Consider the following 14,466-nt stretch of genomic DNA (forward strand, 5'->3'; position numbering starts at 1 on the left):
CGGAGCCTCCAGTGTCGCCCTCCAGTCCGGAGCCTCCAGCGACGCCCTCCAGTCCGGGAGCTCCCAACAAGGGTCCCCAGTCTGGAGCTCCCAACAAGGGTCCCCATTCCGGGGCCCGCTACAAGGGCGCCCAGTCCGGGGCCCGCTACGAGGGTCCCCAGTCCGGGGTCGGCGGCGAGGGTCCCCGCTCCAGAGGCGCCACCCAAGTGGGTCAAGCCAGAGGTGGAGCAGGGTCTACGTCCCGCACCAGAGCCACCACCGCGGGGAGAAATGCCCACCCAGACCCTCCCCTATAGGTTCAGGTTTTGCGGCCAGAGTCCGCACTTTTGGGGGGGGGGGGGTACTGTCACGCCCTGACCGTAGAGAGCTTTTTATGTCTCTATTTTGGTTTGGTCAGGGTGTGATTTGGGTGGGCATTCTATGTTCATTTTCTATGTTTTGTATTTCTTTGTGTTTGGCCGGGTGTGGTTCTCAATCAGAGGCAGCTGTCTATCATTGTCTCTGATTGAGAACCATACTTAGGTAGCTTTTCCCCACCGATGCTTGGTGGGTAGTTATTTTCTGTTTTGTGTTTCTGCACCTGACAGGACTGTTTCGGTTTTAGTTCATTTCTCTTTGTTATTTTTGTTATTAGTGTTCAGTTGAAATAAAAGCATGAACACTTACCACGCTGCGCTTTGGTCCACACCTTCTTCAACAGACGATCGTTACAAAAGTACAGATACCCCCCAAAAACTATTTAAGTAGTACTTTAAAGATTTTTTATGACAAAACCATCAGTAGAGTTGAAAATGCGATGGTAACCCATTGAAATTGTATTTTTTATTAGTTACATGGGAATTTAACTGCAAAAGATTATTTGTATATGCACTACGTCATCTCACAAGGCCTTTTATCTGTAAAAATCAATTTGATGGAAACATTTCTGGTGGGAAAATGTGCAAATTGTTTTTATGCGGATTTTAGAATATTCGAGTGAACATCTGTCGCCAATTGGATGGAAACCTAACTATAGACTCTGGATTTAGGAGGGTTCTGCTCTTTCCTTTGACTGGGATGTGGCAGAATAGGTCACTGGTAACTAATTGGGTGGCCACGCATTGCTGTAGAGGCCATGCATCAGGTCATTGACATGTTTCAGGAACTGTAAAGATGGAGCAAAATCATGATTAAGGTCTTCACTTAATTAGACTTATCCTAGCAAGTACATTGACTATGTTGTCCCTCAGCAATCTGTCAGGCACACAGACAGAAAGAGATGGAGAGATATACAGCAAAACATAGGATATTTACATTTCTTAGTCAGCAGGCTGGATAACTTCTGTACTCTTTCCCTTTGTTCCTTTCTCCATCCTTCCATCCGAGCTAGATTATTCCTGCAAAAAAAGGCAATCAAGAATTGAAAAAGGCAGTTGAAAGGTGTAATGTTAGAATGAGTGTTGAATGAGAGCAGGGATAGCAAAATGTATCATGGTGTCAAATACAAACAGTGGCGACGCGTCATTCAGGGCAGGTGGGGCAGAGTTATATTTGGGGGGGGGGGGGGGGGGCTGTTTTGCATGTTATTTTGGCATTAATACATGTCGCATATCAGTTTGCAAACAATGTAAAAATATATATATATTGAGTTAATAAAACCTCATACAAACATGGTCTCTTTTTTGCTTTCGTGAGTAAGGGAGCTCCAAAATGCAGGTGTTTCAGCCTAGCTCAGTGCTTTCTGTGGTGGTGGGGCAGCCAGCGGAGATATACCACCTCTGGTCTGGCGGACTCACTAAACAAAAATGCTTTGTTTGTTAATGATGTCTAAGTGTTGGAGTGTGCCCCTGGCTATCCGTAAATAAAGTAAAATAAAAATAAATCTGGTTTGTTTAATATAAGCAATTTGAAATGATTTATACCTAAAAAAAACATTATTTAACTTTTATTTAATTAAGCAAGTCAGTTAAGAACAAATTCTTATTTACAATGACGGCCAAGGAACAGTGGGTTAACTGCCTTGTTCAGGGGCAGAACTACAGAGTTTTGCCTTGTCTGCTTTCACTTTTACTTTTGATACTTACAGTATGATACGTTTCGCAAATTCGTAACATATTTTACATTTGGTAAATTCGCTTCACATAACACGAATTGTAATTCGTAACATATCATACTAAATGGAATGTCTCGGATTTAGGTAAAGAATAATACGAAATGCTTTGAGACCAGGTTGGCATGGTGTAACTAGCTGGGTTGGTGGTAGGCCACATTGATATTCCTGTGGATAATAGCAAGGAGATAGTGTTGGCTAAAGGACTATGCTTCTGTATAAATTGTCTAACAACATATGCACCTGTTTCTTACAGTAGTAGTATGCCCAACCAGGATAAATACCAATATCCAGATGCAAAAAACGAATGACACGGTTTGGATCTTGTTATTTTACTGATATTTAATTTAGTTGGGGGATTTGAGGGTAGCTAACTTGTAGTATCTATCTGACTGTGCAAAAAGTGTTTTATGGTTCAGGCACTGAAAGGACAACTAAAATTGAGCTACCCCTATATTGAAGGACCTTTCGACACCCAACTGCTTTCTCCGACAGCAATCTCGGCAATGGCGGATTACGATAACTACGATGACCGAGATCGGGCTTACGGTAGTTTTGGTGGAGGCAGAGGGTAAGAAAATACCTGGACGAATAGAATGTGTCAGTATTACCGTATGGTGATGCAAGAAAACGCACCGATGCCTCACTTTTATGCAGGGGCTTGTTCGAAATTCTTCTGAAAGATAGGCCTGGGTTCAGAACACGGGCCAGACAGTGCCAGTGGCTAGGCTCTCACCGCCGCTTTGATGAATGGGAAGCCGGTATTGAGGGCGGGGAAAACTGGTGGATTGACCATAGCTAGCTACTTCCAGATGTGCGTGTGAGATTTTCCATTACAGAATGTAATGTCGGTTTGACAATACATATTATGACATGGTTATAATTGCAAGACATTTTATAATTCTCAGACTGCCAGCATGGCACTTGGCGCCAGCATCTCGTTAAAAAGCAGCCCACATGGGCTACATGTTGTGCTACTACTAGCAAGTCAGGGACTGCGTTGAATGGCCAAATCGGGTGATAACAGCTCGAGATGTCAACATGCGCCATTCCCCGAAATCATTATTAATACATAGCATGTTTAGGTAGTTGGTTAGTAATCATTATTCAATGCACAAGTATTTTGATGCATTGTTAGTGGTCACGTTAGCTAGCTAGTGCGCTCGCTAGATTAGCTTGTGCTAATTGCATGACGATTTATGCGGAGAACTAGCTAGCTAACTCTGCTAGCTAGTCTAGTTTGGGCCCAGTGCACCCTGCATCCATTCCTATCTAGTTTGATGCGCGCACTCGTCAGCTAGCCAGCTAGGTTTGAACGATTAGCAATGCATTTAACTAACATAACGTGGGCTAACTCGTGCATTGACGCCAGACATTCAATACAGGAAATTGTAAACATTACGTGCTGACGATGTTGCGGCGATACTGAAATATATTATGGAACTCAATCCAGCTAGGTCATTTAGCTAGCTAGCCAGAAATTAAAAGTAGCCTAATCAACGAAAACACTAGACATTAGGCTAGGTAGCTACCGGCATAAAGTACATCAAGTTAAAATATGATCCCTTGGATAGGATAAACGTAAATATGGTCATAATGAAGATCTGGGTTTTATCTGTCTCCCCTTGTCAGTGACTCATAACATTTAACGTTTGTTGTTGTAATCATATTCTGCTCTACTTAATTCACACAGGAAAGGAGTTGGAGCCACTGATCCTGAAATACCTAAACTAGTGTTGTATCTATTGGGCTACTTGACATAAATTAATTTGACACCAAATAACTACAGATTATCATCTTAACTCTTATCAAATGCTATGTAAGATCACAACAGCCAACATGGTTATTTTACAAAAAATCGCTTGCTCTCCTTGCTAATTGTGGGAAAGATCTATATGCCCAAACCTCCCTTCTTTTGAAGACCCTTTTCAGTTGAATGCATTCAGTTATGCAACTGATATCCCGTTTCCCCTGTTGGGGCCTATAGCTAGGTGGCTGTACATCTTGGTTCAGCCTGGTCGCTCAGTTTGCTTTGACACCCAAAGAATCCCGCAGGCATGCAGTACCCCATCTGCATTTCTCTCAGCCCTGTCAGATTGGAGTGCTGTTGCCAGCAAGGGAACAAGTTCCTTGGAAGTTTTGGCAGTGCCCCACCACTCCTCATGAGGATCATACATTTTTTAAAACATTTAAACCATTATAGCAGACGTTCTTATCCAGTGTATTCATAGGGAAAAGTTCAGTAGGGAAAAACAACTACATAGAACATTCATTGCAAGTAGACCTTTCTTCAAAATGGCTGTTATCAGTGCACAGGAACTTCTGCTGTTCATTGAGAAAAATTAAAAGCTGGTGCACACCCAGAGATAAATATTGTTTTGTAGAGGTGCTGACTAACTAATAAGCTGTAAGCTATAAAAAATAGCTCCATATATGCCTTCTTCAGGGTAAAAAAATTGGATCTCTGTATTATTGTTTACCAGTATTTAGCAGAATAGGGCTACCATCTTTTTCTGTGTGCTGCTAACATGGTTGGCATTGAAATGGAACAGATTATTATTTTTCTTTGTCAGTTCTTTCTCCAGTTTCCAGACAGCCTAGTCCTATTTCCTGTATTGTATGTGCAACATTATGTATTTTCCTATGGGATCTGAGCTGTAGATCTTTGGTATTTTGATTGTTAATGGATCTGTCCAAGTGTACATAATTTATCGAAGGCTCAGAGAAAGCCAGCTGAACGCCAGTCCTTAGTAATTCTTGACCAGGAAAAACTCGGGGTCCTGTACGTAGGGCGTGGCTATCTGTTGTAGTCTGTTCTCTCACGGAGGTGTTCGTTTCTGGTAGACCCAGAGGTGGCAGTGGACCTGGTGGACCCCGCAAGCAAAAGGATCTACCCACAGAGCCCCCATACACAGCCTACGTGGGTAACCTGCCCTTCAACACAGTGCAAGGAGACATAGACGCCATTTTCAAAGACCTCAATGTCAGGAGTGTTCGACTAGTCCGAGACAAAGAAACAGACAAGTTTAAAGGTGAGCAAGCACCCGTTTGTATAGCATAACAAACATCACAAGCCACGGCAACAGTTTTCGTTTTTCTTTTTCGTAACCAATTTTCTCCTTTCAGGTTTTTGTTATGTAGAGTTTGATGACTTGGAATCCCTTAAAGAAGCTTTGACGTATGATGGTGCTGTGAGTACCCACAATTAGTTTTCTCAGGTCCTCATTTGTATCTGGTTCATAAATGTAAAAGGGATACTGTGGTTCAGTGTTGTCACAATATTCAGTACCACAGGAATGAATTTCCAGTCGAAATTATGGAAACTAACAGCTGTATGTTGTTTTTAAAAGCTCTAGCACAAACTATTTAATATTTAAACAGGTTCTTAAACTGAGACCTCAGCATTAGGACGTGGCCATGAGCAGCAATGTGAACCAAAGATATTGCAGAGTGGCACGGATGCAAGAGGCTCCGCTTGTGAGCTTTCACACAGAGCATCTGCGCATGTGCATAGGAGTTCACTTTCACACTTTCATACAACGTGATGGCTGTGTGACAACCGCGGAGGAGATTATCCTCTGGTATTGCCCTTTTTTTGTTTTGGAAATCATCCCGATACTTCTGTTTATTCATGCATTGCCGAGTATACCTTAAAAGGACCATACAGTTCCGTCTGCTTCGTATAGAAAATCTGAATATTGTGATTGTGGGTATCGTGACAAAGGAATAAATGATGCTGTTTTTTCATAAAACAAATAGAGCTGTCTCCAACACTGATCGACTTAGTTTGTTGTGCACCTTTCATGAAATAGATTGCTGTCCAACGTGCTTTAAACATTAGTACAGTGACAAATATCGTTTTATAAAAGGAACAATTAAATACAGTGACGCGTCCAACAGTGATATATTAGTAGGACATAAACATTGTTGGAAGCATTATCAGAGAAGTGGACCTCGTTGTTTCATTTCCTCCTAGTGCTGATTTGTGCCTTCCCCCTCCCCAGCTCCTTGGAGACCGGTCACTCAGGGTTGACATAGCAGAGGGCCGAAAGCAAGAGAGGGGCGCCGGAGGATTCGGCTTCCGGGGGAACGACAGAGGAGGTACCTGCTCACTGGAATGCTAACTTGTTTGTTCCCCCTGCTGCTTAGTATACTTATTAATTATTAATATGTAGTATATTATTACAACTACAAAGAAATGTCAATTACTTACGTCAGCTGATTCAGTGTTGATCTCTTACATTCTCTAATGAGTCAAGATGAGTTGATTTGTGGATTGTCTTGACCGTAAATATTAATATGAAGTAGCAATAACTCTTGGCCTAGATTTGAATAATTATACGTCTTTAATATTGCCCTGAGTCTCATCTTTTGCCATCCTACTTAAATGCAAGGCTGTCTTAAAATCTGTCAATTATCAGAAGCTTGGCTGTTCTGTTTGAGTTTGCTAAACATTTGTGGTCATAAAAACATGACAAGATGCTTGTACATCACATTTATAGATCAATGGATTATGGAATCCGCTATAATCAAATCATCAGTGCTTATAAGTGTGCATTGCACTAGTACTACTACCACTACTGTTGCCTCTGTGGCCTTGTTCTTGTATGTCACTACATACTGGGATTTGAGAATTTCTGGCACTTACTCACCCACCTTTCTCTCCTGCTTCCTTTTCTGTAGTAAATGGTGTTTGACCTGTTTAGCTCTACATCCCTACAAGTTTTAGCAGCTAAACTAGATAGTTTCTACCTTCTTTACTTTCCTAACCAAAGACTTCAACTAGCTGTCTCTAGAAGCAGTGCTACTAACCCAGGTCCTTGGCTAACCAGCACTAGACCCTTGGCTTCCTCGCCCCTGCCTCAGCCCTAAGCACCACTCGCCACTCTTGTTAAAACTGAGCCCTGTCCCCTGCAGGCCGAGGGGGCTCTCGTGGAGGTGGTCCCAGAGGAGGCTCCAGAGACGACTATGAAGGAGGTGGGATGAGCGTTCCGCTGGTTTAGCCGGTTCTCAACCCGGTCATTAGATCTGGCCCAGTTTGAGTCCTGCAGTTTAAGATCCAAGCAGTGCAGTTGGTAGAGTGGGCACCAAGCTAAGGAAGCAAACCAATTGCTCCTGTTTTTTGATGCTTGAATCTGCAGAATAGTTTGATATAAAGCAGTATGTAATTTCCTCCTCTCATAGGAATTCACAGGTTTTTCTTTTGCGATTTCACAGGTTTTTTGTCCCTTGGTGCATTTTGTTTGTTATCACTCATACAGGAGGTTCCTCGTTCTCATTTGTCACCTTACAGGGCTGCTCCAGGTGCTGGGCAAGGACGGAGGAGATTTAATTTGTTCAGATCAGCAAAGTTTTGAATGTTACCGATAGGAATGTGGTGTTTAGAGCACACAAGATTACGTATCTTTATTCTACGAGATAATCATGTCTGTTCTACACTAAACTTTATCTGAACTTTTTCTGTAACATTGCACTCCTGCATGAGCCCACGACTGTCTTTAAAAATGTATTTTCCCTCTGCATCTCCTCGTATAGGCTACAGAGGAGACGACGACTTCGGACGAGGCCGAGGAGGTGGCCGCGGTGGTGACCGAAGGGGAGGCGGTGGAGGAGCAGGCATGGGGGGACGCTACAGGGACGGCGGACCACCACCGCGCGCTGGAGCGGATGACTTCAGAGAACCCTCTGACGGTGTCACAATCTCTCTTATCTCATATAAAACACTCTAGACCAGAGGTACTCCCAAGTGTGGAGTTTGGAGTTTTTTTTTTTAGTCTTCTCCACTGTGGTTGGTTAATTGATTGATAGATGTCACTGATTGGGCAGACTCCTCAACTGGTGTCCCATGCCTGATTTAGAGGAGAAAATTAAAATAAGCAGTACTTCTGGCATCAAGGTTTGAGAAAAAGCACCCTAGGCAATGTTTAGTCATGGAAGAATGGATCCGTTTAAATGGATTTTTGAAGACTTTGTGTTTTTGTTACAGTACAGCTTTTTGTGACGGTGTCAATATTGACCCCCCTCATTTAATCTACCGAAAAGCCCTGAACCCAGTGGCCACCTATTTGATGTGATAACATTTGACTTGACCAGTTAATCATGTTAGTCATTTTTTCCCCCTTTGCTTTCCACAGAGGAGAGGGCACAGAGACCGCGACTTCAGCTGAAACCACGCACGGTGGCTGCCCCGCTAAACCAAGTCGCCAACCCCAACTCTGCCATATTTGGCGGAGCCAAGCCGAGAGAGGAGGTAATTCCCAAAGACAAACCTTAAGAGATTGACCAGGCCTCAAGAGCCCGGGAGGGAAGGGCAGAGGACGGTGTATGAAAAATGAAACGATGCCAATGGCATACGTTAACGCCTTCCGTTAGCAATCCTCTATCGGAGATGACAAACTGAACAATACTCTCTGAGTGAAATGTTTATTCGAGGCGGAATAAAAACGATGAGAACACACACATACTCTTGGAAAAATAATACAACACACCAACATCCAAAGAGCAGCTTGTGAATGCATGTCAAACTGTTAACATGGGTTTTACGTACACCTCTGCTTCTGTGATTAGTGCCTGCTTTGTCTAGTTCTGTTGGGAAGGTCCGTTCACATGTTGATTGCAGTGAAGAATGAATACAATTGAGCTGAAAAGTAACCAACATTTCAGTTTATTTAGTAGTGTATTTCACTACGATATTCGACCCTCTGTGTGTTGGAATCGAAGTGTGTCTTTGACCCCAACTCTGAAGTGGTTGCTATGCTTCCATGTGGGTAGGCATTGATCCCCACAAGAATTCTGCCCCTGTTTACAAAATCAATATAACATGAATTGTTAGAATAGAATGGTTTGCGCTGGTGGTTTGGTTCATGGCAGTTGTGGCTGAGCTTCTGTAGGGAGTCCAGAAGGTTTTGTTATCACTGTTGGTCTACACAACGCCTTCGTTGTCTGCTCCCCTCCTACACACACACACACACACACACACCAACAAGAAAGCTTGGTCAGAAATGTGCTGTTTTTGTTTCAGTTTTACCCCCTTGACTTCCAAATGTAAATTGGCATTACGTTAAAACACATTGTTCAGTTTGGGAACAGTGCAGAGAGTAACAAACAAATTTTTTTCGTGGAGCTGTTAAGGTCATTGTATCCGCTTAACCATCCAATTGTAGTGTAGAAGTTGTTAAAACTATTTTATTTCTCCTATTAAATCATTTGACATTTCCCCTGGAATTGAACCTGTCTAACCATAATGTTTTTTTTGTTTGTTTCCCATTCTCAAAGCTTGAAAAAGAGGCAGAAAAGGAATAGATATATCCACGCGGCTGCATTATTCTGGAAGTCTACTCTGGATCTACTGGCTTTGTTTACCAAAAATCTTTCAAAGACTTCTCCCAAAGAGCTCGCTGGGGAGTCGGGCGCTGGGTTCCTCTTTCTGCTCGCTAACACAAAGGCAGGCCTTCATCTAATTGGTAAAAAAAAGCAGTTGGAGCCAAGGCTGCTGTGAGGGGCAGGGGCCAGGCCTATGTCAACCTGACCCGTACCCCACACACATCAAAAGGAACTCGGGACAGGGGCTTCAGTTTGGTTCTGTTGCCTTTGGGTAAGGACTTTGCTGTGTAATTTTCTCTTACCTTTCCCAAGGCATCCTTTTGTGTTCACCAAATTATTTTCCGTTTTAGACATACAGCTGTCAAAAGGGCTGTTCCTTTGGTGTCTTTTATATCTTTTCCTCCAAAATTTCTGCTCTATTTGTGAAATGACTATCATTTCAGCTTCAAATTTCCACTGTCTTAAATATTAAATGATAACATTGCCAAGAGAACTGAATCCTTATTGTTGTCTCTCAATGTGTATTTCTGGAACCTGATTTTGAAAGATTTTTGATCTTAGTCTGTTAAATCCAGGCAAAATGGCTTCCTGCATAATGGAGCGATGCCGAAAGTGTTTTAGAGGAGCGGCTGAAGCGCGCACTAGATTAAATCAGAAACATGGGTTATTGCAACGGTCTTGATGTCTGGCAACTTTTGACTTCCACATCTTAATAGTTATATGCATTTTATCAACAACAAAAAAATGGATCACTTAAACACTGCAAAATGTACTACTTTAACAGGAAACTGAACAAAAATCACCTGCTCTCATTTGTCCCATGGAGACCGGCTAAATCTAGTCTGCCTTACCAGTAGATTGTGTAGGAGGATGCTTTTGAGAATGTGTTGCAACCATTTTTATTTACATTTTACTGGTTATGAAATTTTAGTACGTGATAACTTGTTCTTACTGTACTATAGAAAGATCTGTTTTTTTTTTGTTTGTTTTTTTCCTACACTGTTTATGGCAATAAAATGTATCATCTTACATTAATTCTTAATGTGTTTGAATGGGATGGGTGAATAAGTAAAGGCAATGAAGTAGTTCTCGGAGAACACAAAGCAATGTGAACATAGAAGGAAAAACATTTTAATTTAATGGAGCAGGGCAGGTGTTTTGAAAAAGTTAGCTCTGTAAGGAACATGCATACATATCCAGTTTCAGACCATTTTAAGTTATTGATTATTCCCTACACATTCTTTCTATGTTCGCACGTGTCTTTCTGCCCACATTTAGAAACAATGTATTGCATGCAGAGAACCTAGTTCCTCATCAATGCTTTCCCCACAGGATTACAACATAATGCAGAGTATATGTAGAATACCGTTTGGAGGCCTGTTGTGCTCGAGGTGCAGGGATCGGATCCTTTTTGGTGTGTGTCTGAATGCCAGACAGAATCTTTGTTCTGATTTTATGGTTAGTTGAACTTTGAGAACAGGGGGTGTATTCATTATGAACTGTTTTAAGAAGCAAACTGAGTGAAACAATTGTTTCTATTGGACAAATTTCAGGTAGGTCCCGCCCTGTTTTTGTTTGCTTCCGTTTTAAGAAACTTGCAACAATCGGTGTAATGAATATGCCCCCGAGCAAGAATGTTTGCTTTATTTTGAATAACCCAATATTGGTTTTAAATTGGCCATTTGTTTTGCAGAGTAGATACAGCTTGAAAATTACAGGGTTTGGTGTTTTGAACAGTCTTTTTAATAAAACAATTGAATTGTCTGTCACTGCTTACATGAAACGGTTGGGTATTTGTTTTATCTGAAGGAAGTACCAGTATCAAATGTTCTAGCATGAAAAACAATTTAACATTTAGTCCTTTGGGGAACAATCTTGAGACAGTTCAAAGTATTAGGCCACTGTGTTGACCACATTTTGTCAATAAATCTTCACTAAACACGTTTTGGTGTGTCAAGTACAACACATTTCATTGCCTACTGACTCTTTGTCCAATAACCTACATGGCTTGTCATGCATAATGTCATTGTGTTCTTGGTGACATCTGAGTGAGGACCATACTGAGATTGTAATGTTAAGAATTTATATGTTCTGCCAAACCTTTGACTGAATGGCTGGCCGAAAGAGGATCCAATGAATATCTGGAAGGATGCAGTAGAGTTGAGGTAGTATGAAATAATAAACTTGTCTTGCTGTATTTTATATATTTTTTATTTATTCCTGTCTACAATGTTCTGAAAGATGAATCCCTAATGCATATTTAGCATCAAATAGTTCAGTTTTGCAGATGGAAATTAGCCTGAGTGCCAGTATGTGCTGTCATGTTAACTCATTGTCATGACAAAATATACAGCAATGGAGTTGGCATTGGCAAGAGCACAAACAAATCTGGGACCAGGCTAGATGGAAATGTTTGACAGATGTATATTCCGCATGAGAAGCTGTTATGTTCTGCTAGTTTCAAACCCTTTGAATAAGCCTATGGTGTATATAGGCCTACCCCATGTGAAGCACTCAGAGTACACATTTGTATGCACAATACCGGGGCCACAAATAGGCAAACGTGGAAAGGTGCAGATACAAATGTCATGAATAGGTCTGGCACTTTCTTATTTTACATATCTGAGAAGGATGTTTGTTCTACGTGCAGTATTTCCATCTGAATGTTGCACAACATTGTGTCTTGCTGAATGCAAACTGGTTGTCATTGGCTATGGTGGACAGCCTGGAATTGAAAATGCCATAAAAGGCAGATTCCACACTTCCAATGAGATGTATGGGGATGCATCGCAACCTCTAGGTAAACCCCACAACAGTGTGTTTGAATAAAAGTGCAGGGAGAGTTATATAGCCTACTGGTGCGGTGATCAACTTGCAGGTCCTTTGGTAATCAAACTAGGCAGGTACACATACAGTTGATGAAGTATCTGAGAGAAACTGCTCTGTAGTGGACTGCAGATGTAGCGTGGAGTTCAATGTGAAAGAGGAAGTGTGCTCTGCTTCTTTGGCTCAGTCACTTTGGTCAGCCAGGCATGGATACAGAGGTGGACCCAGACCCAGCCAGTGGAAACAGAGGTAAGCAAGACTTATCTGACCACATTACTTTATTTTAACCCAAAGGTTTTGGTGCACGGTTTCCTGTACCTAGACTAAATACTCCTGGATATAGCACTTTCAATAGAAATTATTTATTGAGCAGTCTTTTTTTAATGCATGCCAGAAAAGCCACTCCATAACATATTAATTGGACTATAACGGTGACAAAAAGTGCGCACAAACTGTTAGGGCCTACATAAAGCTGTCCCAACAGCAGTCTCAACACCTTACCACTGTTACACCTGGTTATCAGCAGAGCCTTGCCTGGCAGCGAACCAGTTCATTCAGTCTCATTTACTGCCTTTTAAAAAACATAGCTGATATGGCTGACTTGTTTAAACAAATGTGGTTTCTACTGACAATTGAGATGTACAAACTACGGCATAACCGGACGATGAGCGGATAAGAGGCAATCCGTAATTTCAATTAGTCAATAGAACTATTTGTTCTGCACTTTTGAAATGTACAGCGACAGAATTCAGAACATGGGCCGTTCTTACAGTATTCTCCCTGTACACTAAGTGAGAACCATAGGATAAACAAAGGGGGTATATAAGCAGACAAAGAAACCTCTGACAATATTCAATGACATTTCTCTAAAACAGGCTATTGGCTACATGTCCACCACCAAGTCAGAACAGGAGATGAAATTAAGAGGTTGGCTAAATTATGAGGGAAAAAGGGACCAAATGATTAGGGTGAGGCACATGGGCTACTAACAGCTTACTACTCAACATACACTTAGTATTACTTTTTAAGCTACAGTATACATACAGTACAAGTCAAAAGTTTGGACACATCTACTCATTCAAGGGTTTTTCTTTATTTTTACTATTTTCTACATTGCACATTAATAGTGAAGACATCAAAACTATGAAATAACACATATATAATCATGTAGTAACCAAAAAAGTGTTAAGCAAATCAAGATATATTTTATATTTGAGATTCTTCAAAGTAACCACCCTTTGCCTTGATGACAGCTTTGTACACTCTTGGCATTCTCTCAACCAGCTTCATGAGGTAGTTACCTGGAATGCATTTAAATTAACAGGTGTGCCTTGTTAAAAGTCAATTTGTGGAATTTCTTTCCTTCTTAATGCGTTTGAGCCAGTCAGTTGTATTGTGACAAGGTAGGGGTGGTATACAGAAGATAGTCCCATTTGGTAAAAGACCAAGTCCATATTATGGCAAGAACAGCTCAAATATGCAAAGAGAAACGACAGTCCATCATTACTTTAAGATATGAAGGTCAGTCAATACGGAAAATTTGAAACTGGCTCTCATGAGGAACTCCACAGGAAAAGAAGACCCAGAGTTCATTAGAATTACCAGCCTCAGAAATTGCAGCCAAAATAAATGCTTCACAGAGTTCAAGTAACAGACACATCTCAACATCAACTGTTCAGAGGAGAATGTGTGAATCAGGCCTTCGTGGTTGAATTGCTGCAAAGAAACCACTACCAAAGGACACCCCTTAGAAGAAGAGACTTGCTTGGGCCAAGAAACACGAGCAATGGACATTAGACCGGTGGAAATCTGTCCTTTGAACTGGTGAGTCCAAATTTGAGATTTTTGGTTCCAACCGCTGTGTCTTTGTGAGACGCAGAGTAGGTGAATGGATGATCTCCCCATGTGTGGTTCCCACTGTGAAGAATGAAGGAGGAGGTGTGATGATATGGGGGTGCTTTGCTGGTGACACTGTCAGTGATTTGTTAAGAATTCAAGGCACACTTAACCAGCAGGACTACCACCGCATTCTTCATCATTTGATTTTCAAAAGGACAATGACCCAACACAGGTACAGGCTGTGTAATGGCTATTTGACCAAGAAGGAGAGTGATGGAGTGCTGCATCAGATGACATGGCCTCCACAATCACCCGACCTCAACCCAATTTAGATGGTTTGGGATGAGTTGGACCGCAGAGTGAAGGAAAAGCAGCCAACAAGTGCTCAG

At 41.7% G+C, this 14,466-nt stretch overlaps 1 protein-coding gene across 2 annotated transcripts; it reads left to right on the forward strand.

Annotated features, from left to right (window-relative positions):
* The first annotated feature begins 2,080 nt into the window (after window positions 1-2,080).
* Window positions 2,081-11,379, forward strand: LOC120018446 (eukaryotic translation initiation factor 4H-like). Of its 2 annotated transcripts, none has more exons than XM_038961649.1 (8): window positions 2,081-2,660; window positions 4,934-5,121; window positions 5,216-5,280; window positions 6,094-6,190; window positions 7,007-7,066; window positions 7,625-7,780; window positions 8,224-8,339; window positions 9,365-11,379. In XM_038961649.1, the coding sequence occupies exons 1-8, from the start codon at window positions 2,500-2,502 to the stop codon at window positions 9,389-9,391; spliced, it is 870 nt and encodes a 289-aa protein (XP_038817577.1). In that variant the 5' UTR covers window positions 2,081-2,499; the 3' UTR covers window positions 9,392-11,379. The 2 variants fall into 2 exon arrangements, with proteins under 2 accessions (XP_038817577.1, XP_038817578.1); XM_038961650.1 differs by having other exon boundaries at window positions 4,940-5,121.
* Window positions 11,380-14,466: the final 3,087 nt, after the last annotated feature.

Source organism: Salvelinus namaycush, chromosome 23, assembly GCF_016432855.1.
Source record: "Salvelinus namaycush isolate Seneca chromosome 23, SaNama_1.0, whole genome shotgun sequence".
Classification (NCBI taxonomy): domain Eukaryota; kingdom Metazoa; phylum Chordata; class Actinopteri; order Salmoniformes; family Salmonidae; genus Salvelinus; species Salvelinus namaycush.